General features: G+C 48.9%; 1 protein-coding gene across 1 annotated transcript; it reads left to right on the plus strand.

Moving 5' to 3' along the window:
• The first annotated feature begins 13954 nt into the window (after positions 1-13954).
• Positions 13955-21479, plus strand: LOC130282644 (lectin-like). The gene is made up of 5 exons (XM_056531097.1): positions 13955-14015; positions 14112-14350; positions 18269-18406; positions 20409-20517; positions 21206-21479. The coding sequence occupies exons 1-5, from the start codon at positions 13955-13957 to the stop codon at positions 21280-21282; spliced, it is 624 nt and encodes a 207-aa protein (XP_056387072.1). The 3' UTR covers positions 21283-21479.
• The last annotated feature ends 1168 nt before the right edge of the window (positions 21480-22647 follow it).

A 22647-nucleotide genomic window follows, 5' to 3' on the forward strand; every position in this document is an offset into this window, starting at 1 on the left:
AGCTGTTCTATGGCAGGCTTTAGTAATGGAGTAACTGATCAATGTTGTCCTATGGCAGGCTGTAGTAATGGAGTGCCAATAACTCTGATCAATGCTGTGCTATGGCCGGCTGTAGTAATGGCTGTCTGATCACGCTGATCAATACTGTGCTATGGCAGGCAATAGTAATGGAGCATCGATAACACTGATCAATGCTGTGCTATGGCAGGCTGTAGTAACGAAGTGCTGAAAACACTGATCGATGCTGTTCTATGGCAGGATGTAGTAATGGAACACCAATAACACTGATCATTGCTGTGCTATGAAAGGCTGTTGTAATGGAGCACCGATAGCGCTGATCAATGCAGAGCTATGGCAGGCTGTAGCAATGGAGCGCCAATAACACTGATTAATGCTGTGCTATTTCAGCCTGTAGTAATGGAGTGATGATAACACTAATCAATGCTGTGCTATGGCAGGCCTTAGTAATGGAGTAACTTAACAATGCTGTGCTATGACAGCCTGTAGTAATGGAGCATTGATAATGCTGATCAATATTGTGCTATGTCAGGCTGTAGTAATAGGGAGCTGATAACGCTGATTCACACTTTGCTATGGCAGGCTGTAGTAATGGAGCACCGATAATGCTGATCAATATTGTGCTATGTCAGGTTGTAGTAACGGAGCGCAGATAACACTGATCAATGCTGTTCTATGGCAGGCTGTAGTAATGAAGCACCGATAACACTGATCAATGCTGTGCTATGGCAGGTTGTAGTAACGGAGCACCGATAACACTGATCAATGCTGTGCTATGGCAGGTTGTAGTAACGGAGCGCAGATAACACTGATCAATGCTGTTCTATGGCAGGCTGTAGTAATGGTGCACCGATAACACTGATCAATGCTGTTCTATGGCAGGCTGTAGTAATGGTGCACCGATAACACTGATCAATGCTGTTCTATGGCAGGCTGTAGTAATGGTGCACCGATAATACTGATCAATGCTGTGCTATGGCAGGCTGTAGTAATGGAGCACCGATAACACTGATCAATTCTGTGCTATGGCAGGTTGTAGTAACGGAACGCCGATAACACTGATCAATGCTGTTCTACAGCAGGCAGTAGTAATGGAGCACCGATAACACTGATCACTATGGCATATTATTATTCAGTGTTTGCATTTGAAAGATTACATGTAATAGTCTTCTCTGGGGCTAATATTGAATAAAAGGTTTACAAAAATGTTAATAAATGTGTATTAACCCCTTCCCTTCCCTAATAAAAGTATAAGGCCATGTTCACATGAAACCTGCTTTATAAGGGCCCATATGGTTCCTCTATATATAGGATCTTCCACGTCTGGTTCTGGTGGCACCATCACAATCCCAGTCTGAACACTTTGCCCAGTTCACATGGACTTCTGCCCAATGTTGGGTCCCATCTGGTTGGAGGTCGCAACAGCGCAACATGAGGACCTCCGTGCAGGAGGTCACAGAACTACTCATTGCAGAAGGGAGACCCTCCCCCACCTGTCCACCATTATTTTGCCTATTCTGGAGTCCCCTGTGGCCAGCAGTGGAAGGACACCCAGGTGATATTTTTGGGCACTGTTATCGCCCGATATTATTCTTTCAATGATCCTTCTTTTCGTGAAAGGGGCGGGCGGGGTCACTTCGTTACATATTGATTTAAGGATTAAGAGACTAAAGGGTTTTCACGTCTAAGCCCAAAGCTGGCGCTGCTACTCATACGTGTTGACTTAGGCCAATGGTCTCCAAAATTGTGCACCTCCAGCTGCTGCAAAGCTGCAACTCCCTCCATGCGAGCAGCGAGTTGTAGTTTTGTACCAGCTGGAGGTCAACAGTTTGGAGACCACTGACTTAGACCATATGCTTGACACCATGGGGGACCCTATGTACCATGGAGCGCTGATAACACTGATCAATGCTGTTCTATGGCAGGCTGTAGTAATGGAGTGCTGATAACACTGATCAATGCTGTGCTATGGCCGGCTGTAGTAATGGAGCGCTGATAAAACTGATCAATGCTGTTCTATGGCAGGCTGTAGTAATGGAGCGCCGATAACACTGATCAATGCTGTGCTATGTAATGGAGCTGTCATGACCAGGGTGGGCAGGGAGAAGTGAGCCCTAAACTGACCCTAAAAACCTCTCCCTGCCTACGTGCCCATCCACCCTAAACGGTGATTCGACAACTTGGAACTGGTCCCTTCCTGCACTAGTGCAGTGGCGTAAAAACAAATAATATACATAGTCGGTCCCAGGCCAGAAACAGAATGGGAAAACTACCAAACAAGTGTCAGGATCCGGAGTGGTATGCGGGGAGGACACGGGTAGTGGATCCTCTGTGTCAGTGAGGTGATGGCGTGGGCCGTACCAGGGCAACGGAATCTAAGGGGTTACTGGTTTTCACCAGAGCCCGCCTCAAGGCGGGATCTACTTGCTGCGGCAGGTAACCCCCAGGTCGTTCCACCCAATAGCGACTCAACCTCACTGACTGCTGAGACAGGCGCGGTACACAAGGACTTGGCAAAAGGCAAGGTCAGACGTAGCAGAAGGTCGGGGCAGGCAGCAACGGTTCGTAGTCAAGGGCAACAGCAAGGGTCTGGATACACAGGCTATGGACACACGGAAACGCTTTCACTGGCACAAGGCAACAAGATCCGGCAAGGACAGGAAGGGGAAGTGGGTTATATGTAAGGAAGTGATTAACACTGATTGGGCCAGGCACCAATTAGTGGTGCACTGGCCCTTTAAATTTCAGAGAGCCAGCGCGCGCGCCCTAGAGAGCGGGGCCACGCGCGCCGGGACCTGACAGCAGGGGAACGGGGCAGGTGAGAGGACTGGGATGCGACCCGCGGGCGGGCGTGTCCCGCCACGTGGATCGCATCCCCACCGGTGACAGTAGAGAAGCGCTCCCGGTCAGCGAGTCTGACCAGGGCGCTGCAAGCATGACAGTACCCCCTTGGGTCTCCCCCTCTTTTTGGAACCGAGGAATCTGTAGATAGGTTTCTTGTCTAAAATATTGGCCTCGGGTTCCCATGATCTTTCTTCAGGACCACAATTCTCCCAATCCACCCAAAAATTTTTTTTTACCTCAGACGACCTTGGAGGCGAGGATTTCCTTGACGGAGAAGACATCAGAGGAGCCAGAGATAGGAACAGGAACAGGGACCTTGGGAGAAAAGCGGAAGATGAAGCTTGTAGGAGACAGAATTGATTTAATTCTTGATTTTAAAAGGCCCGAGGTACCGAGGACCAAGCTTGTAGCTAGGGACACGGAAACGGATGTATTTGGCGGAGAGCCATACTTTGTCACCGGGGGCAAAAACAGGAGAAATTCTTCTCTTTTTATCGGCATGTCTCTTCATGCGAGATGAGGCCAGTAAGAGCGACTTTTGAGTCTCCTTCCAGATGGAGGAGAAATCTTGTCAATTCATCCACGGCAGGAACTCCAGATGAAGTGGGAATGGGGAGGGGGGGAAGCGGGTGACAGCCGTACACCACAAAAAATGGAGATTTGGAGGAAGAGGCAGAATTCTTGAAGTTATACGAGAATTCAGCCCAGGGCAGAAGGTCGACCCAATCATCTTGACGGGAGGAGACACAATGCTGCAAGTAGTCGCCAAGAATCTGGTTTACTCTTTCCACTTGTCCATTGGATTGAGGGTGATAGGAGGAAGAGAAATTCAATTTGATCTTTAATTGACTGCAGAGTGCTCTCCAAAAATTTGAAACAAATTGAACACCTCTATCAGAGACAATATGCGTGGGAAGCCTGTGGAGCCGAAAAATTTGTAGAAAAAATTGTTTCGCCAATTGTGGCGCAGAAGGTAGACCTGGAAGCGGGACAAAATGAGCCACCTTGGAAAAGCGATCAACAACCACCCAAATGACAGTGTTGCCATGAGATGAAGGTAGGTCAGTTATAAAGTCCATAGCTATATGAGACCATGGCTGTTCAGGCACAGGCAGAGGAAGGAGAAGACCAGCCGGCTTCTGGCGTGGAGTCTTGTCACGTGCACACACTGTACAGGCCCGTACGAAATCGGTCAATCTTTCTCCAAGGAAGACCACCAATATTTCCTCCAATTAGCTGTATGGACTTTTTGATTCCAGCATGACCCGCCAGGGGGAAGGAATGACCCCATTTGAGAGTCTGGAGGCGAAGATGAGGAGGAACATACCTTTTTCCGGGAGGAATTGGCACCAAAGAAGCTGGGGCAGAGACGACCAGACACTCAGGAGGTATGAAGTGTTGAGGAAGAATTACTGATTCCGAGGCATCGGTGGTACGTGATAGAGCATCAGCCCTGACATTCTTGTCCGCAGGACGAAAATGAATTTGAAAATTGAAACGGGCAAAGAACAATGACCATCTAGCCTGGCGGATTGAAGGTAGGACAAATTTTTGTGATCAGTGTAGATGGTGATGGGATGCAAGGATCCTTCTAGAAGATGTCTCCACACCTCAAGTGCCAACTTAATGGCCAATAGTTCCCCTTCTCCAATGGAATAGTTCTTTTCAGGAGGAGAGAAAGTCTTGGAGAAAAATCCGCAAGTGATATTTTTTCCTTTAGCGTTTTTTTGAAGAAGGACAGCTCCGGCACCAACAGAGGAGGCGTCGACCTCAAGGAAGAAGGGCTTCAGAGGATCTGGCCTGGACAGGACTGGAGCAGAAGTGAAGGCGGCTTTGAGGTGGTTAAAGGCTTCCTCTGCTTGCGGTGGCCAGGATTTCGGATTAGCATTTTTCTTGGTCAAGGCCACAATAGGCGCAACAATGGTGGAGAAATGGGGAATGAATTGACGATGATAATTTGCAAATCCGAGAAATCGTTGGATGGCTCGCAAACCAGTGGGACGTGGCCAATCTAATACTGCAGATAGTTTATCAGGGTCCATTTGAAGACCTTGACCGGAGACTATGTATCCCAAGAAGGGGAGACTGCTGCATTCAAAAAGACATTTCTCGATCTTGGCATAAAGATGATTTTTGCATAGGCGCTGGAGCACTTGACGGTTGGAAGAAAAAATGAGAATGTCATCAAGATAGACCACCACACAGGAATACAGCATGTCCTGGAAAATCTCGTTGACAAAGTCCTGGAAGACTGCTGGCGTGTTGCATAGACCAAAGGGCATGACGAAATATTCAAAGTGACCATCTCTGGTATTGAAGGCGGTTTTCCATTCATCACCTTCACGAATACGGATGAGATTATAGGCACCCCTTAGATCAAGTTTGGTGAAGATCTTAGCTCCACGCAATCGATCAAATAGTTCAGAGATGAGTGGTAAAGCATAGCGTTTTTTTACGGTGATCTTATTAAGACCTCGGTAGTCAATACAAGGGAGTAGAGAGCCGTCCTTCTTGGCCACGAAGAAGAATCCAGCTCTGGCTGGAGAAGAAGATTTCCAGATAAACCTTCTTTTGAGGTTTTCCTGAATGTACTCCGTCATGGCTTGTGTTTCCGGGGCAGAAAGTGGGTAAATCCTACCACGGGACGGTGTGGTACCAGGGAGCAAGTCAATAGGGCAGTCATAGGGTCTATGTGGAGGTAAGACCTCTGCTTACTTTTTACTAAAGACATCAGTAAAGTCCAGATAGGCCTTAGGAAGACCTGGCAATGGAGTGGCAACGGAGACTTGGCAGGAAGAAACTGGGTGAAGACATCGCTTGTGGCAAGAAGATCCCCAACTCTTAATTTCCCCGGTGGCCCAGTCGAGGCTAGGCGAGTGACGTTGAAGCCAGGGCAAGCTCAGAAGAATTTCTGAAGTACAGTTGGGCAGCACGAAAAATTCAATATGTTCATGATGGTGAACTCCAACACTCATGAGCAGCGGTTGAGTGCCGTAACACACGATGAAGACCAGCCTCTCTCCATTGACAGATGAAATGAAGAGAGGTTTGACAAGACGGGTAACTGGAATATTGAATCTGTTGATTAGGCAGGCTTCAATGAAACTTCCTGCTGAACCAGAATCCAAGAAGGCCACAGTGGAGAAGGAAACATTAGTATTAGCGGGTATAGCAATCTGCACAGGTATAGTCAGTCGTGGAGAGGTAGAATTCACACCTAGCAACGCCTCTCCTACGTTAACTAGGTGCGAGCGTTTCCCTGACGCAGAGGACGAATAGGACAGTCCTTTAGGAAATGTTCGGTACTAGCACAGTACAGGCACAGGTTTTCGTTCCTGCGGTGAGTCCTCTCTTGTTGGGTCAGCCGAGACCGATCCACTTACATAGCCTCCTCGGCGGAAGGCACTGGAACAGATTGCAAAGGACGATGGAAGAGAGGTGCCAGGGGAGGAAACCGCCTGGTGCGAACAAGGTTCTTTTTCCTGATGAAGCTCCTGGCATCTTTCAGTGAAACGCATATCTATGCGGGTGGCCAAATGGATAAGTTCAGAGAGGGTAGCAGGAATTTCTCGTGCGGCCAGAACATCTTTGATGTTACTGGATAATCCTTTCTTGAAGGTCGCGCAGAGGGCCTCATTATTCCAGGATAGCTCAGAGGCGAGGGTGCAGAACTGAATGGCGTATTCGCCCACTGAAGAACTCCCTTGGATAAGATTCAATAGGGCAGTCTCGGCTGAGGAAGCCTGGGCTGGCTCCTCAAAGACACTGCGTACTTCTGAGAAGAAGGACTGGATAGTAGCAGTGGCAGGATCGTTGCGGTCCCAAAGCGGTGTGGCCCAGGACAAAGGCTTTCCAGACAGGAGGCTGACCACGAACACCACCTTAGACCGTTCTGTAGGAAATTGGTCTGACATCATCTCCAGGTGTAGGGAACACTGGGACAGGAAACCACGGCACAGTTTAGAGTCCCCATCAAACTTGTCAGGTAGGGACAGGCAGAGCCTGGGAGCGGCCACTCGCTGCGGAGGTGATGCAGGAGCTGGCGGAGGAGATGGTTGCTGTTGTTGAGGCAGAAGCTGTTGTAGCATAGCAGTCAACTGAGTCAGCTGCTGTCCTTGTAGCGCGATCTGCTGAGATTGCTGGGCGACCACGGAGGTTAGGTCAGCGACACTAGGCAGCATCCCGGTTCCCAGCCTGGCCGGTTCTACTGTCAGGATCCGGACTGGTATGGAGGGAGGACGCGGGTAGTGGATCCTCTGTGTCAGTGGGGTGATGGCGTGGGCCGTACCAGGGCAACGGAATCTAAGGGGTTACTGGTTTTCACCAGAGCCCGCCGCAAGGTGGGATGGACTTGCTGCAGCAGGTAACCCCCATGTCGTTCCACCCGATAGCAACTCAACCTCACTGACTGCTGAGACAGGCGTGGTACACAAGGACTAGGCAAAAGGCAAGGTCAGACGTAGCAGAAGGTCGGGGCAGGCAGCAACGGTTCGTAGTCAAGGGCAACGGCAAGGGTCTGGATACACAGGCTATGGACACACGGAAACGCTTTCACTGGCACAAGGCAACAAGATCCGGCAAGGACAGGAAGGGGAAGTGGGTTTTTATATGTAAGGAAGTGATTAACACTGATTGGGCCAATTAGTGGTGCACTGGCCCTTTTAAATTTCAGAGAGCCGGCGCACGCGTGTGCCGGGACCTGACAGCAGGGGAATGGGGCAGGTGAGAGGACTGGGATGCGACCCGCGGGCAGGCGCGTCCCGCCACGTGGATCGCATCCCCACCAGTGACAGTAGAGCAGCGCTCCTGGTCAGCGGGTCTGACCGGGGCGCTGCAAGCAGACAAGCGCCATGAGCGCTCCGGTACGGAGCAGGGACCCGGAGCGCTCGGCGTGACAGTAAGATATATCAGACAGAATATAAACTTACAAACAGGACAGGATACAGTGTACTAACAAACAGTTAGAAACCAGGAGATACAGGTGATAAACGGGTGAACTGAATGTAAAACAACTACACAGATTAGGTAACATTCACACTGGGACAAACAACAGAAACAAACTGGACACTCGACTCCACAAAAGGAGTAGACAGCAAAAATAACTGCAGATAGACTTCTAGCCAGCGGGCACACTCCACCGTGTGGTCTGAATACTGACCTAGAAGGCAACAGAAATATAATACACAGAACACTAATCTGAAAACCGGATGAGTCTGAATAGACTCCAGGATACAAACAGGAATTATAACATACAGAACACGGATACAAGCAAGACTCATAGTATGACCACAGACTAAGCAGAAAGGAGATACATAATCCAAGAAACTGACATATGTACATAACACCAAGCAGACTAAAAGCTATCATAAACAGGATTATGAAACCATGGTTAAAACTCAGATATTAACAGATAAATACAAGGTGCATGCCAAAACAGACAGACATCAGAGTATTATTGCACAAATAACCAGCACAGAATGCAGGAGAACTCTGGTTTAAATAGTCCCACCCGAGTTCTCATTGTCAGAGCATTAACTATTCCCTATCCAGGGAGAATAGCAAACTGCTTAGAACATCCTAGTATGTGAATGCACACCTAAACAGAAAAATAGAAAAACACAAAAACAGACATTACAGGAGCGCTGATAACGCTGATCAATACTGTGCTATGACAGGCTGTAGTAATGGAGCATCGATAACACTTATTAGTGCTATGCTAAGGCAGGCACTGATCAATGCTGTTCTATGGCAGGCTATAGTAATGGTGTACTGATAACACTGATCAATTCTGTTCTATGGCTGGCTTTAGTAATGGAGCCCTAATAACGCTGATCAATGCTATGCTATGGCAGGCTGTAGTAATGGAGTAACTGATCAATGTTGTTCTATGGCAGGCTGTAGTAATGGTGTGCCAATTACTCTGATCAATGCTGTGCTATGACAGGCTGTAGTAATGGAGATGCTGATAACACTGATCAGTGCTGTGCTATGGCAGGCTGTAGTAATGGAGTTCCTTTAACACTGATCAATGCTGTTCTATGGCAGGCTGTAGTAATGGAGATGCTGATAACACTGATCAGTGCTGTGCTATGGCAGGCTGTAGTCATAGAGCGCCAATAACACTGATCAATGCTGTGCTATGGCAGGTTGTAGTAACGGAGCACCGATAATACTGATCAATGCTGTTCTATGGCAGGCTGTAGTAATGGAGTGCTGATAACACTGACCAATGCTGTGCTATGGCAGGTTGTAGTAACGGAGCACCGATAACACTTTATCAATGCTGTTCTACAGCAGGCAGTAGTAATGGAGCACCGATAACACTGATCACTATGGCATATTATTATTCAGTGTTTGCATTTGAAAGATTACATGTAATAGTCTTCTCTGGGGCTAATATTGAATAAAAGGTTTACAAAAATGTTAATAAATGTGTATTAACCCCTTCCCTTCCCTAATAAAAGTATAAGGCCATGTTCACATGAAACCTGCTTTATAAGAGCCCATATGGTTCCTCTATATATAGGATCTTCCACGTCTGGTTCTGGTGGCACCATCACAATCCCAGTCTGAACACTTTGCCCAGTTCACATGGACTTCTGCCCAATGTTGGGTCCCATCTGGTTGGAGGTCGCAACAGCGCAACATGAGGACCTTCGTGCAGGAGGTCACAGAACTACTCATTGCAGAAGGGAGACCCTCCCCCACCTGTCCACCATTATTTTGCCTATTCTGGAGTCCCCTGTGGCCAGCAGAGGAAGGACACCCAGGTGATATTTTTGGGCACTGTTATCGCCCGATATTATTCTTTCAATGATCCTTCTTTTCGTGAAAGTGGCGGGCGGGGTCACTTCGTTACATATTGACCTTAGGATTAAGAGGCTAAAGGGTTTTCATGTCTAAGCCCAAGGCTGCGCTGCTACTCATACGTGTTGACTTAGGCCAATGGTCTCCAAATCATGCACCTCCAGCTGCTGCAAAACCACATGTATGATATGTATACACTGGAGGATATGTGGCAGAATTTCTGTCATGTTCGCGGTGCAGTAGAATGAAAGCGATGGCAGGTGGCAGCGGAATTTCCAAGCAGAATATTACGGTAAAGACATCAGAAGCAAATGGCAGTCAGGTGTGACTGGCCATGGGGTCATTGGTGACAAAAATCAATCTGTGTCCCCCTCCTCCCTGTTATTGATCACATTCTGCAGCTGCGTCCTCCTCCCTGTTATTGATCACATTCTGCAGCTGCGTCCCCCTCCTCCCTGTTATTGATCACATTCTGCAGCTGCGTCCCCCTCCTCCCTGTTATTGATCACATTCTTCAGCTGCGTCCCCCTCTTATCCCTCACATTCTGCAGCTGCATCCCCCTCCTCCCTTTTATTAATCACATTCTGCAGCTGCGTCCCCCTCCTCCCTGTTATTGATCACATTCTGCAGCTGCGTCCCCCTCCTCCCTGTTATTGATCACATTCTGCAGCTGCGTCCCCCTCCTCCCTGTTATTGATCACATTCTGCAGCTGCGTCCTCCTCCCTGTTATTGATCACATTCTGCAGCTGCGTCCTCCTCCTCCCTGTTATTGATCACATTCTGCAGCTGCGTCCTCCTCCTCCATGTTATTGATCACATTCTGCAGCTGCGTCCCCCTCTTACCCCTCGCATTCTGCAGCTGCGTCCCCCTCTTACCCCTCACATTCTGCAGCTGCGTCCCCCTCTTACCCCTCACATTCTGCAGCTGCGCCCCCCTCTTACCCCTCACATTCTGCAGCTGCGTCCCCCTCTTACCTCTCACATTCTGCAGCTGCGTCCCCCTCTTACCCCTCACATTCTGCAGCTGCGTCCCCCTCTTACCCCTCACATTCTGCAGCTGCGTCCCCCTCTTACCCCTCACATTCTGCAGCTGCGTCCCCCTCTTACCCCTCACATTCTGCAGCTGCGTCCCCCTCTTACCCCTCACATTCTGCAGCTGCGTCCCCCTCTTACCCCTCACATTCTGCAGCTGCGTCCCCCTCTTACCCCTCACATTCTGCAGCTGCGTCCCCCTCTTACCCCTCACATTCTGCAGCTGCGTCCCCCTCTTACCCCTCACATTCTGCAGTTGCGTCCCCCTCTTACCCTTCACATTCTGCAGCTGCGTCCCCCTCTTACCCCTCACATTCTGCAGCTGCGTCCCCCTCTTACCCCTCACATTCTGCAGCTGCGTCCCCCTCTTACCCCTCACATTCTGCAGCTGCGTCCCCCTCTTACCCCTCACATTCTGCAGCTGCGTCCCCCTCTTACCCCTCACATTCTGCAGCTGCGGCCCCCTCTTACCCCTCACATTCTGCAGCTGCGGCCCCCTCTTACCCCTCACATTCTGCAGCTGCGGCCCCCTCTTACCCCTCACATTCTGCAGCTGTGTCCCCCTCTTACCCCTCACATTCTGCAGCTGCGTCCCCCTCTTACCCCTCACATTCTGCAGCTGCGGCCCCCTCTTACCCCTCACATTCTGCAGCTGTGTCCCCCTCTTACCCCTCACATTCTGCAGCTGCGTCCCCCTCTTACCCCTCACATTCTGCAGCTGCGTCCCCCTCTTACCCCTCACATTCTGCAGCTGCGTCCCCCTCTTACCCCTCACATTCTGCAGCTGCGGCCCCCTCTTACCCCTCACATTCTGCAGCTGTGTCCCCCTCTTACCCCTCACATTCTGCAGCTGCGTCCCCCTCTTACCCCTCTCCACCTTTTTTTTTTTCTTACGTAGATTTTTTTGTTCACCGTCTGAGATTCTGAGCGTTTACAGAGATTTACAAAGAATTTACCACCTCTGCCTTCCTCCTTATATAGCCAGAGCTTTATACCTGTAGTTGTCTTTGTGGGTTGGGGCTGTTTATGTGACATTTTATTATTTACAGAACAGGTGTCTCTGTGACCCCATCGCCTCTTTATGACATTGTGGTGAAGGGTGACTGGTCCCATCCTCCTGTTTGCTCTTGGGGTGTGGGAATCGGCATCTATTCTCCTTATTCTATAGCAAGACAAATAAATCCAATCTCTTCGCTAACATTATATTGGACCTTGACACATTTACTGAGATATATAAAGTATCTGCACCCGCCTGAGGGACAGCAGAGGAGCCAGACGTACAGGTAGGTAACCGCCCGGGTATTGCTTCCTCACTGGGGAGTCACTTTGGAGGACCCATTGTTGTTAGAGGAGTCCAATGGGGTATAACTTGTGGGACCAGCAAGGGTTTAACTAACACCAACCATCTGAAGACCCCTCTGTCCTCCTCCTCCAGAACCCTCTGTCCTCCTCCTCCAGACTCCTCTGTCCTCTCCTCATCCAGACTCCTCTGTCCTCTCCTCATCCAGACTGCTCTGTCCTCCTCCTCTGTCCTCCTCCTCCAGTCTCCTCTGTCGTCTCCTCCTCCTGACTCCTCTGTCCTCCTCCTCCTCCAGACCCCTCTGTCCTCTCGTCCCCTGTCCTTCTGCTCCTGACTCCTCTGTCCTCCTCCTCTGTCCTCCTCCTCCAGACCCCTCTGTCCTCCTCCTCCAGACTCCTCTGTTCTCCCCCTCTGTCCTCCTCCTCCAGACCCCTCTGTCCTCCTCCTCCAGACTCTTCTGTCCTTCCCAGACCGCACTATCTTCTCTGAGAACATTTTCCATCAGATAATAGTCAGAAGCCTCCATACACCATTAGATACCCGGCCGGTCACACAGGCAGGTTATGTATTGGGGAATTTGACAAAAATTAATATACTTAATGTCTAAAAATTTGTAAGGAGGAACCTCTCCTAGAGACGACATATTGAGAAGACCACCCCCTTATCTAGACCAGGGATCATGTCATAGATGTTCATTACTGCATACATTATGTATAGTGGACATGTTATTTGAGAAGAAGTCCTCCCTAGAGGATGACTTTTATTCTATTTTGGGCCGTTTGCTGAACGAGGCTTCACTTAATTATATAATTACTGATCAGGTATGAGTGATGGGAAGTCGTGCTGGTCTTATTTATTTCAAGTCATTCACTGACTGATGGTGACTGGCATCCACTGGGTGGGGACGGGTGAGGAGGGGTGAGGACGGTTGAGGAGGGGTGAGGACGGTTGAGGACTGGTGAGGATGGGTGAGGACTCACTGAACAACGGAACCTGATGAGCCTAAGGCCAAACCTGGGAGTGAAGTATAAGAACCTCTTGGGTTTTATACTTTATCTCTTTAGGATGAGGAAGCTGGACTTCCCCAGGTAACTCCACAAGTGTTGTCCCGGGTTAGGTGGTGGCTGTCCCAGCAGACCAGGAGGATCAGGAGAGGGTAGTCAGCAGAACAGGGGATCAGGAGAGGGTAGTCAGCAGGCCAGGGGATCAGGAGACCAGGGGATCAGGAGAGGGTAGTCAGAAGAAGTCCCAGCAAGCCCTTAAGGTCTCTGCATCACTGGTCACCTCCGTGGGCCCTGGCTGAACTGTATATACTTTACCATCTGTCTACCCTCAGTAAAGCTACCACTGTCCGTAACATGGTGTTGGAGTCTTTATTGCCCCTGTGCCTAGCCCAGGATCTAGAGATATACCTTCGGGTGGTTATAGGCTAAACCACGCCCTGGCGTCACGAATACAAGGGGTTAATGCCATCTGCCCCTAGGGTTACAACATCTGCCCTCATCCCACCCTCTACCACAAAGGTACCAGACATTAAAAACCAACCAGAACAAGATGGCTACAACAAGCCGGGAGAAGCGCCCAGCTAAGAGCATGCACTCCTCGGGGATGGACTTTAAACAAAGTCTATGGAGCTCGTTTTAGTGACCTGTGAGGGTCTCAGCACCCAGACCCCAACAGATCAAAACTTTCTCTATGAAGTGACAGTGACACTTTAATAAGGGCTTGTGTTCTTTGGGAGACATTCCCTAAGATATTGACCTGTATGAGTCTTCTGCTCAACCACTGGGCCCCATTAGTGTGTCCGGCCCTTTCTGGGGTGCACTACATCTTTAGTACATGGCCTCATTGTATGAGGTTGTATGAGGTTGTATGGTAAGACCACAAACATTATCAATAAAATAATATTGGATGAGTATAATATATTCACTGTGACCCCACAGGCCGAACGATGTCCCCCAACGTGTCTCTCTCGTTGTTTCTCTCTTTGCTGTTTCTTCAGGGATCACAAGGTAAGTTATGTTATCGTCATTTGTAATCGGCCCAAACGCAGTGAATAGACAAGTTATGGGGTTCAGGCCACTAACCCAGGGACCCTCTCTACGTAGGGCTGATATTCGGGAGACGCGATGACTCAAGTTCTTCTGAGATCCGCCTTCCGTTCCTGAACATTGGGGTCGGCTCCCATGAAAACCATGGGCACAACCAACAACAGAACCACTTGTCTGGACCTGACGGCCTGAACCCAAAGTATTTCTGCCAAGGTCCCTGTAAAGACGGATGGGTCTCCTATCATGGGTATTGTCACTTGTACGTGGCCTGGGAACTCAGCTGGAATGATGCCGAGGTGAGAAGAGATTACCGATAATAATAATGGACGAGTCACTGCACTGGGTACTCATGGGGCCACTGATATACAATGACCCATCTGGGGCCCCTGATGTACAATGACCATCTAGGGCCACTGATATACGATGACCATCTGGGGCCACTGACATACAATGACCATGTGGGGCCACTGATATACAATGACAATCTGGGGCCACTGATATCCATTGACCATCTGGGGCCACTGATATACAATGACCATCTGGGGCCACTGATATACAATGACCATCTGGGGCCCCTGATGTACAATGACCCATCTGGGTTACTGATACACAGGTCTGTTCTCCTAAAGGGCCTTCCCATGTTCTTAAAGTGTCTAATAATGGTCTGATCATGGGGTCCTGAAGGGACTTGTTCTCATGGTGGAAAAATACAACAAACCCCTGAAAGTCTCTGCATAAATTATGTCAGTGGTTGCAGTTTCTCTTACCTCCCCCATAGGGGCCAATGGGCTCCATATATTTGTATTGGGCAACTACACCATGTAAATAAAAACATGACAAAATGAGCAAAGGCCCTTGACCAGACCCCTAAAAACATATAGACCCAGACAAGGGCCCCTAAAATAATACAGACCCCCCCCCCCTAATACAATATAGACTCCTAGGTTAGACTCCTAAACAAAGACCTCACACCAAACCCTCCAATGTAATACACGACCAAGACCAGACCCGACAATGTACTACAGACCCCAGACCAGACCCTACAATGTAATACAGGCCCCAGACTAGACCCTCCAATGTAATATAGACCATAGACCAGACCCTACAATCTAATACTCACTCCAGACCAGACCATCCAACGTAATACAGGCCCCAGACCAGACCCTTCAATGTATTACAGACCCAAGACCTGACCCTCCAATGTATTACAGACCCAAGACCTGACCCTCCAATGTATAACAAACCCCAGACCAGACCCTCCAATGTAATACAGACCCCAGACCAGATCCTCCAATGTAATACAGACCCCAGACCAGACCCTCCAATGTAATACAGACCCCAGACCAGACCCTCCAATGTAATACAGACCCCAGACCAGACCCTCCAATGTAATACAGACCCCAGACCAGACCCTCCAATGTAATAAAAACCCAAGACAAGACCCTCCAATGTATTACAGACCCCAGACCAGACCCTCCAATGTAATACAGACCATAGACCAGACCCTACAATCTAATACTCACCACAGACCAGACCATCCAATGTAATACAGACCCCAGACCAGACCCTCCAATGTATTACAGAACCCAGACCTGACCCTCCAATGTAATACAGACCCCAGACCAGACCCTCCAATGTAATGCAGACCCCAGACCAGACCCTCCAATATATTACAGACTCCAGACCAGACCCTCCAATGTAATATAGACCCCAGACCAGACCCTCCAATGTAATATAGACCCCAGACCAGACCCTCCAATGTAATACAGACCCCAGACCAGACCCTCCAATGTAATATAGACCCCAGACCAGACCCTCCAATGTAATACAGACCCCAGACCAGACCCTCCTATGTATTACAGAACCCAGACCAGACCCTCCAATGTAATACAGACCCCAGACCAGACCCTCCTATGTATTACAGGACCCCAGGCCAGACCCTCCTATGTAATACAGACCCCAGACCAGACCCTCCTATGTATTACAGGACCCAGACCAGACCCTCCTATGTAATACAGACCCCAGACCAGACCCTCCAATGTAATGTGCCTTCTAGGTGGTATGTGGCCCTTTACAGACACTTATCTATGAGGCGTATCGCTGGTCGCTCTGTTCTCAGGTTGTTTATATAGCAGAACGCTCGATGTATTTACAGATAACACCTCATACATTCCTGTCATAGTCAACATCTGACTGAAGATTCATTCTGATTGGTTAATGGCCATTGTACAAGATTGGGAAAATGAACATGAATTATTTTAAGGTGGACAAAGTAAATGCCCCCCTGGCTCTAACACCTGTCACTGACCCCCAGACAGAGGTGACTTTTGTTCTTACCGTCCTGTGGTCCCTGACATGGACTGGGAGATGTTTTCCAGCTCATCTGTCATTATCAGATCATCAGGGTTCATGAGGAGCTATAGGGGGGGTCCGCCTAAACTCCATAGTAGACCTGGTTGTCACGAGTTGTGAGGTGCGGGTGGTAGGATTATCTATAAAATCACTATTTGTCTACACTAGACCGAAAATAATGATAAAAAATCCCTCTAACACCACCCCATTAACTCGCTGCCACCACCCGCCTATTCAAGCCGACAGGAAGCTGTCAATCCAATCTGGATATGCTACAATTCCCAAATATAATCTACTATCCCCAGTAGTATATAAAAATAGGAAAAAGATTAATCCAAATCTATAATGTAGCCGAACAGGTAAGTAAATGTAAGACTATAACTCCAATCTCCTCAAGGACAATGCGCGTCCATTTTACCAGACATGAGACGATACTTAATAAATGAATGATTTATTATGAAAGGAAAATATTCACAGTACATGTAATAATAGATGTTAACAAGACAAAGTTTCACCACAGAAAATAAAATAAATGGGAAAAACATAGAATCATTACTTACAGAAAGTTACAGAGTTCTATCCCATGGGGTCTGGCATCCAAAATTAGATCTCGTCCCCCATGCAAGCGCCCCTAGTCCCCCCAGGTCTGCAGTTTTATACCCGGCTATGGACAGGTGACACCTCTATGTTCAGCCCCTGGGCAGGACAAGGAGGAGAGGTAGATGTTGCCACTCCCTTATGATACCTTTATGCCCAAAGAATAGGAAATGTCTTCTATCTTCTATCATGGGCCAGGCACCCACATAATTTTGTTATATTTGGTTTCTCCATCAAATCCTCTTTCTAGGGGTACCTGACATGACCCCCTTATTGTGTTTGATTTACCCAGTGCATACAGTTCGGGCAGGAATCAATACACAAGGGTCATGTGAGGACTCATTTTAAAGGTATTATGATGGAGAATCTAACCGTATAATATAGGGCTGCGAGCATACTATCCTGACCCCCATATTTCATATTTGGAAGATATGGCATCTTCATCAATTGATCTATTGACATCAGGCCTTGGAGTCTGCTTGGCTGTGAAGGTGTTAATGAACCCCCTGCTAGGATTAGTCCCACCTATACCCAGGCTGGATAGACCTGTAGGCTCCATGGTGCCCTGATCAAAGAGAATTCATTGCCCCCCACTGGCCACTGGATGCTATTGCTCAAATTGTCGTCTCCGGACAGTTAGACCAAACAGAAGGGATTCTTTGAAATGTTCCGCGATGCAGATAGGTGTGTAATGGAATAAACAGTCGTTCATACCGATAGAAATTTTTCAGAACATGTATCACAAATGACAAGCAATCACAATGCAACATGAATACATATTTTGCCATGGTATATGACACTGGTGTTGGTATATGGAGGTGTGTGAGGTTATATGGGGGTATAGTAGACCTGCTCTCTGTGTATGGAGGTGTGTGAGGTTATATGGGGGTATAGTAGACCTGCTGTCTGTATATGGAGGTGTGTGAGGTTATATGGGGGTATAGTAGACCTGCTGTCTGTATATGGAGGTGTGTGAGGTTATATGGGGGTATAGTAGACCTGCTCTCTGTATATGGAGGTATGTGAGGTTATATGGGGGTATGTGAGGTTATATGGGGGTATGTGAGGTTATATGGGGGTATGTGAGGTTATATGGGGGTATGAGAGGTTATATGGGGGTATGAGAGGTTAAATGGGGGTATGTGAGGTTATATGGAGGTATGTGAGGTTATGTGGAGATATACTGGTGTATGGCTTCTAATTATGCTCCAGTGGTGGTGACGTCATTGATGATTTACGTTGTTCCTCTCTCCTCCATCGTACAGAAACACTGTCAGACCCTCTTCGGCCGGGCCCACCTCACCAGCATCATGAGCGAGGAGCACAACCAATTCCTCACCGCTCTGGCCCGTTCCAAAGGATTTCTGGGTAACCAGCTCTGGACCGGGGCCAACTCACAAAAGGTGAGGGACAAATTGAAGACACATGTGGACCATGTACTGGGGGCTCTCAGTATGATCCTCGGGTTGTCTCTACTCACTGACCCATTTAAAGGCCCAAAACAGCGCCACACTTCTCCATGGGCCGTGTCTGGTATTGCAGTTCAGCTTCATTTTTGATACTTGAAGAGGCTGAGGTGCAATACCTGTCATGGCCTGTGGGCAAGAGTGGTGCAAAAAATAGGATATAATAGAGATAGTACTTGGGGGGGGGGGGGGTCACATAGTTCTATACTACAATATGGCAGCAGCATCTTCTTTTTAGTAAGAGGATGATAGCCGCCCCTCTGGTGACCTGTTATGATGGCCGCCCCTCTGGTGACCTGTTATGATGGCCGCCCCTCTGGTGACCTGTTATGATGGCCGCCCCTCTGGTGACCTGTTGTGATGGCCGCCCCTCTGGTGACCTGTTATGATGGCCGCCCCTCTGGTGACCTGTTATGATGACCGCCCCTCTGGTGTCCTGTTATGATGGCCGCCCCTCTGGTGTCCTGTTATGATGGCCGCCCCTCTGGTGTCCTGTTATGATGGCCGCCCCTCTGGTGTCCTGTTATGATGGCCGCCCCTCTGGTGTCCTGTTATGATGTCTGCCCCTCTGGTGAGCTGTTATGATGGCCCCCCCTCTGGTGTTTGTGTTATGATGGCCGCCCCTCTGGTGTCCTGTTATGATGGCCCCCCTCTGGTGTTTGTGTTATGATGGCCGCCCCTCTGGTGTCCTGTTATGATGGCCGCCCCTCTGGTGACCTGTTATGATGGCCCCCCCTCTGGTGACCTGTTATGATGGCTGCCCCTCTGGTGTCCTGTTATGATGTCCGCCCCTCTGGTGAGCTGTTATGATGGCCCCCCTCTGGTGTCTTGTTATGATGGCCGCCCCTCTGGTGTTCGTGTTATGATGGCCGCCCCTCTGGTGACCTGTTATGATGGCCGCCCCTCTGGTGTCCTGTTATGATGGCCGCCCCTCTGGTGTCCTGTTATGATGGTCCCCCCTCTGGTGTCCTGTTATGATGTCCGCCCCTCTGGTGTCCTGTTATGATGGCCGCCCCTCTGGTGTCCTGTTATGATGGCCGCCCCTCTGGTGTCCTGTTATGATGGCCGCCCCTCTGGTGTCCTGTTATGATGGCCGCCCCTCTGGTGTCCTGTTATGATGGCCGCCCCTCTGGTGACCTGTTATGATGGCCGCCCCTCTGGTGACCTGTTATGATGGCCGCCCCTCTGGTGTCCTGTGATGATGGCCGCCCCTCTGGTGTCCTGTGATGATGGCCGCCCCTCTGGTGACCTGTTATGATGGCCGCCCCTCTGGTGTCCTGTTATGATGGCCGCCCCTCTGGTGTCCTGTTATGATGGCCGCCCCTCTGGTGTCCTGTTATGATGGCCGCCCCTCTGGTGACCTGTTATGATGGCCGCCCCTCTGGTGACCTGTTATGATGGCCGCCCCTCTGGTGTCCTGTGATGATGGCCGCCCCTCTGGTGTCCTGTGATGATGGCCGCCCCTCTGGTGTCCTGTGATGATGGCCGCCCCTCTGGTGACCTGTGATGATGGCCGCCCCTCTGGTGACCTGTTATGATGGCCGCCCCTCTGGTGACCTGTTATGATGGCTGCCCCTCTGGTGACCTGTGATGATGGCCGCCCTTCTGGTGTCCTGTTATGATGGCCGCCCTTCTGGTGTCCTGTGATGATGGCCGCCCCTCTGGTGTCCTGTGATGATGGCCGCCCCTCTGGTGTCCTGTTATGATGGCCGCCCCTCTGGTATCCTGTTATGATGGCCGCCCCTCTGGTGACCTGTTGTGGTGCCCGCCATATCTGTACCAAGCTCCATGCACATTGTAGCCCACCTTCCATTTTCTACCAAATGGTCTTCCTCTATGTATGCCATGTTATTGGGGGTTGCTCAGGATGGGATTTCTTGGTTATTTAGGGACTTTGTAGGATGCAGAATATTTATCATTCTCTATTTCTGCTCCCCAGGGATCCAACGCTTGGGCCGATGGATCATCATTCAACTTTCTCAAGTTACCAAAATTCAATTTGTTGGGACTTTTTGGACGTAACAAGTGCTTGAGCCTGAGCATCGGAGGTGAATAAGCGACCGATAAGGTCAAAGGGGAAAACGGGGGATGGGACAGAGTGAACGGGTGCCAATAGGAACCCATAGCTAGGGCTCCCCCAACAACAGGAGGACACTGATGGGAGACAATGTGTATTATATACACACAATATATACAGGCGCTGTGATCTGTAGTTTTTCCATACTCTTGATTTTTTTTTGCACTTTTCATCCAAAATTTTTCTGGAAATGCGACCTAAAAAATCTGTACTTTTGGAATTTGCTATTTTTTTGCATTTACATTGTTGATTGTGCAGGATCAGGAATGTGGTCAGTTAATAGTTAATAGTTTGGATAATTCTGCACCCGGTGATACCAAATATATTTATTTTGTTAAATTGGAATCTAGGTAAGGGTTTTTACAATTTTTATTAGGGAGAATTTCATTTTACATTTATTGAACCCTTTTAGATGGATCTATGAGATCGGCGCTCTGTTGGTTCAGCCTTAGGCAGAAGGTATCAATATTCACAGCAGACACTGAGGCCTAGTAAAGCCTTGGGTGGTCCTGAATGGATGCGCCGTACTCCCTCACCCGACCTGTGGCATAACTGTATGTCATGGATAGGGAGGGGTTAACCCAGCCTGTCCACTGCCGGCCGCGGAAACTATTCTCCCGACGCCTTCATTTATTGTCACCTCTGACATTTCTCTCCAGGTGGAAACTTCTGGGATCAACTCAACTGCGTTCAGAGGCTTCACTTCATCTGTATGTACAAACCGAGCCAACTGTGAGGGGGAGTATGCCGCCATAGACGGACACCAACCATGACACCGGCAGCGCAAATGTGACACCGACCAAGACACCGACCCAACCAATCAGTCAGCAGCTTATAGGGCCATTTCAGCACATTGTACCTGCCCATGAGGATGAAGAGGAGAATTTTTTTTCCCCTTTTTTAAAAGAAACAAAATTCTCCAAATATTAAAAAAAAATTCCACCCACTATAGACTTATCATGTCTCTGCATATATTTTTGAGCCTCCAAACACTGGAGCCTGTAGATCATTGGTCTCCAAACCCTGGAGCCTGTAGATCATTGGTCTTCAAGCACTGAAGACTGTAGATCTTGATGATCGGGCTGCCTCCCTTCGAGGCATTCTTGATCACCTGGCCACTTTTGGGGCATTCTCTGGTTATGAAATCAATGTTTCCAAATCAGAACTGCTTCCCTTGGGCTCTACCCATCTGCGTTGGCTCTCAGATGTCCTAGACATGGGTGTTAGCATGGTGACCTCCTCTATCACTTATTTGGATTAAGATAGGCAGGACACCTGATACGACTTACAATCTTAACTACCCACCCCTCTTTACCAAAATCAAGGCTGAATTGCATAAAGGGGTGGGGGGGGGGGGACCTTCTGCTCACCTTCATGGGAAGGTGTCGCTTAATCAAAATGATAAGCTTCACTAGACTCCTTTACCCCTTGCAAACCTTACCCTTATTGTTAAAAACATAGAAATAACAAGAACCTGAACTTGGCGTTCACCAAATTTATATAAGCGAATAAGAAGCCACGGATAGCGCTGCGAAAACAAGCACTCAGTAAACAAGATGGAGGCTTAACTTTCCTTATGTTCGGGGTTAGAACTTCTCATGTTTATTCTGTTTTGTTACAGATTGGATATACGGCTCCTCCTTCCATGCCCTCTGCGACCTAGAAGGAGAACTGGCAGCTCCTTGGGATCTGGTAGCCCTTCTGCATACATCTTACTCGAAACTTCCCCACTTGGTGAAGCGTTCCCTCTTATTGAGAGACACAGAGGTGTCATGGAAGGAGGTCCGGAAATTATTCGGACTGCCATTTTTGGTATCAAAACTCTTCCCATCAGGGAAACACCCTGAATTCCCTCAGACCATTCCATCACAGGTGTTTGACCTCTGGAAAGAGAAGGGTCTGACAACGTTCCGGCACTTTATAGACAACCCACATGGGCACTGGCTCTCACTGCAATCCCTGTTGTCTCTATATGAGTTTCCTCCATCTCACGCTTTACCCCTGAATCAACTTCATTCCATCTTTACTACTCGTTTGCGTGACCTAACAACAGAGGCTATGGATCATGAGATAGATAATCTGATTAACAAATTAACAATAT

The sequence above is a fragment of the Hyla sarda genome, chromosome 7 (assembly GCF_029499605.1).
Source record: "Hyla sarda isolate aHylSar1 chromosome 7, aHylSar1.hap1, whole genome shotgun sequence".
NCBI classification, from domain to species: domain Eukaryota; kingdom Metazoa; phylum Chordata; class Amphibia; order Anura; family Hylidae; genus Hyla; species Hyla sarda.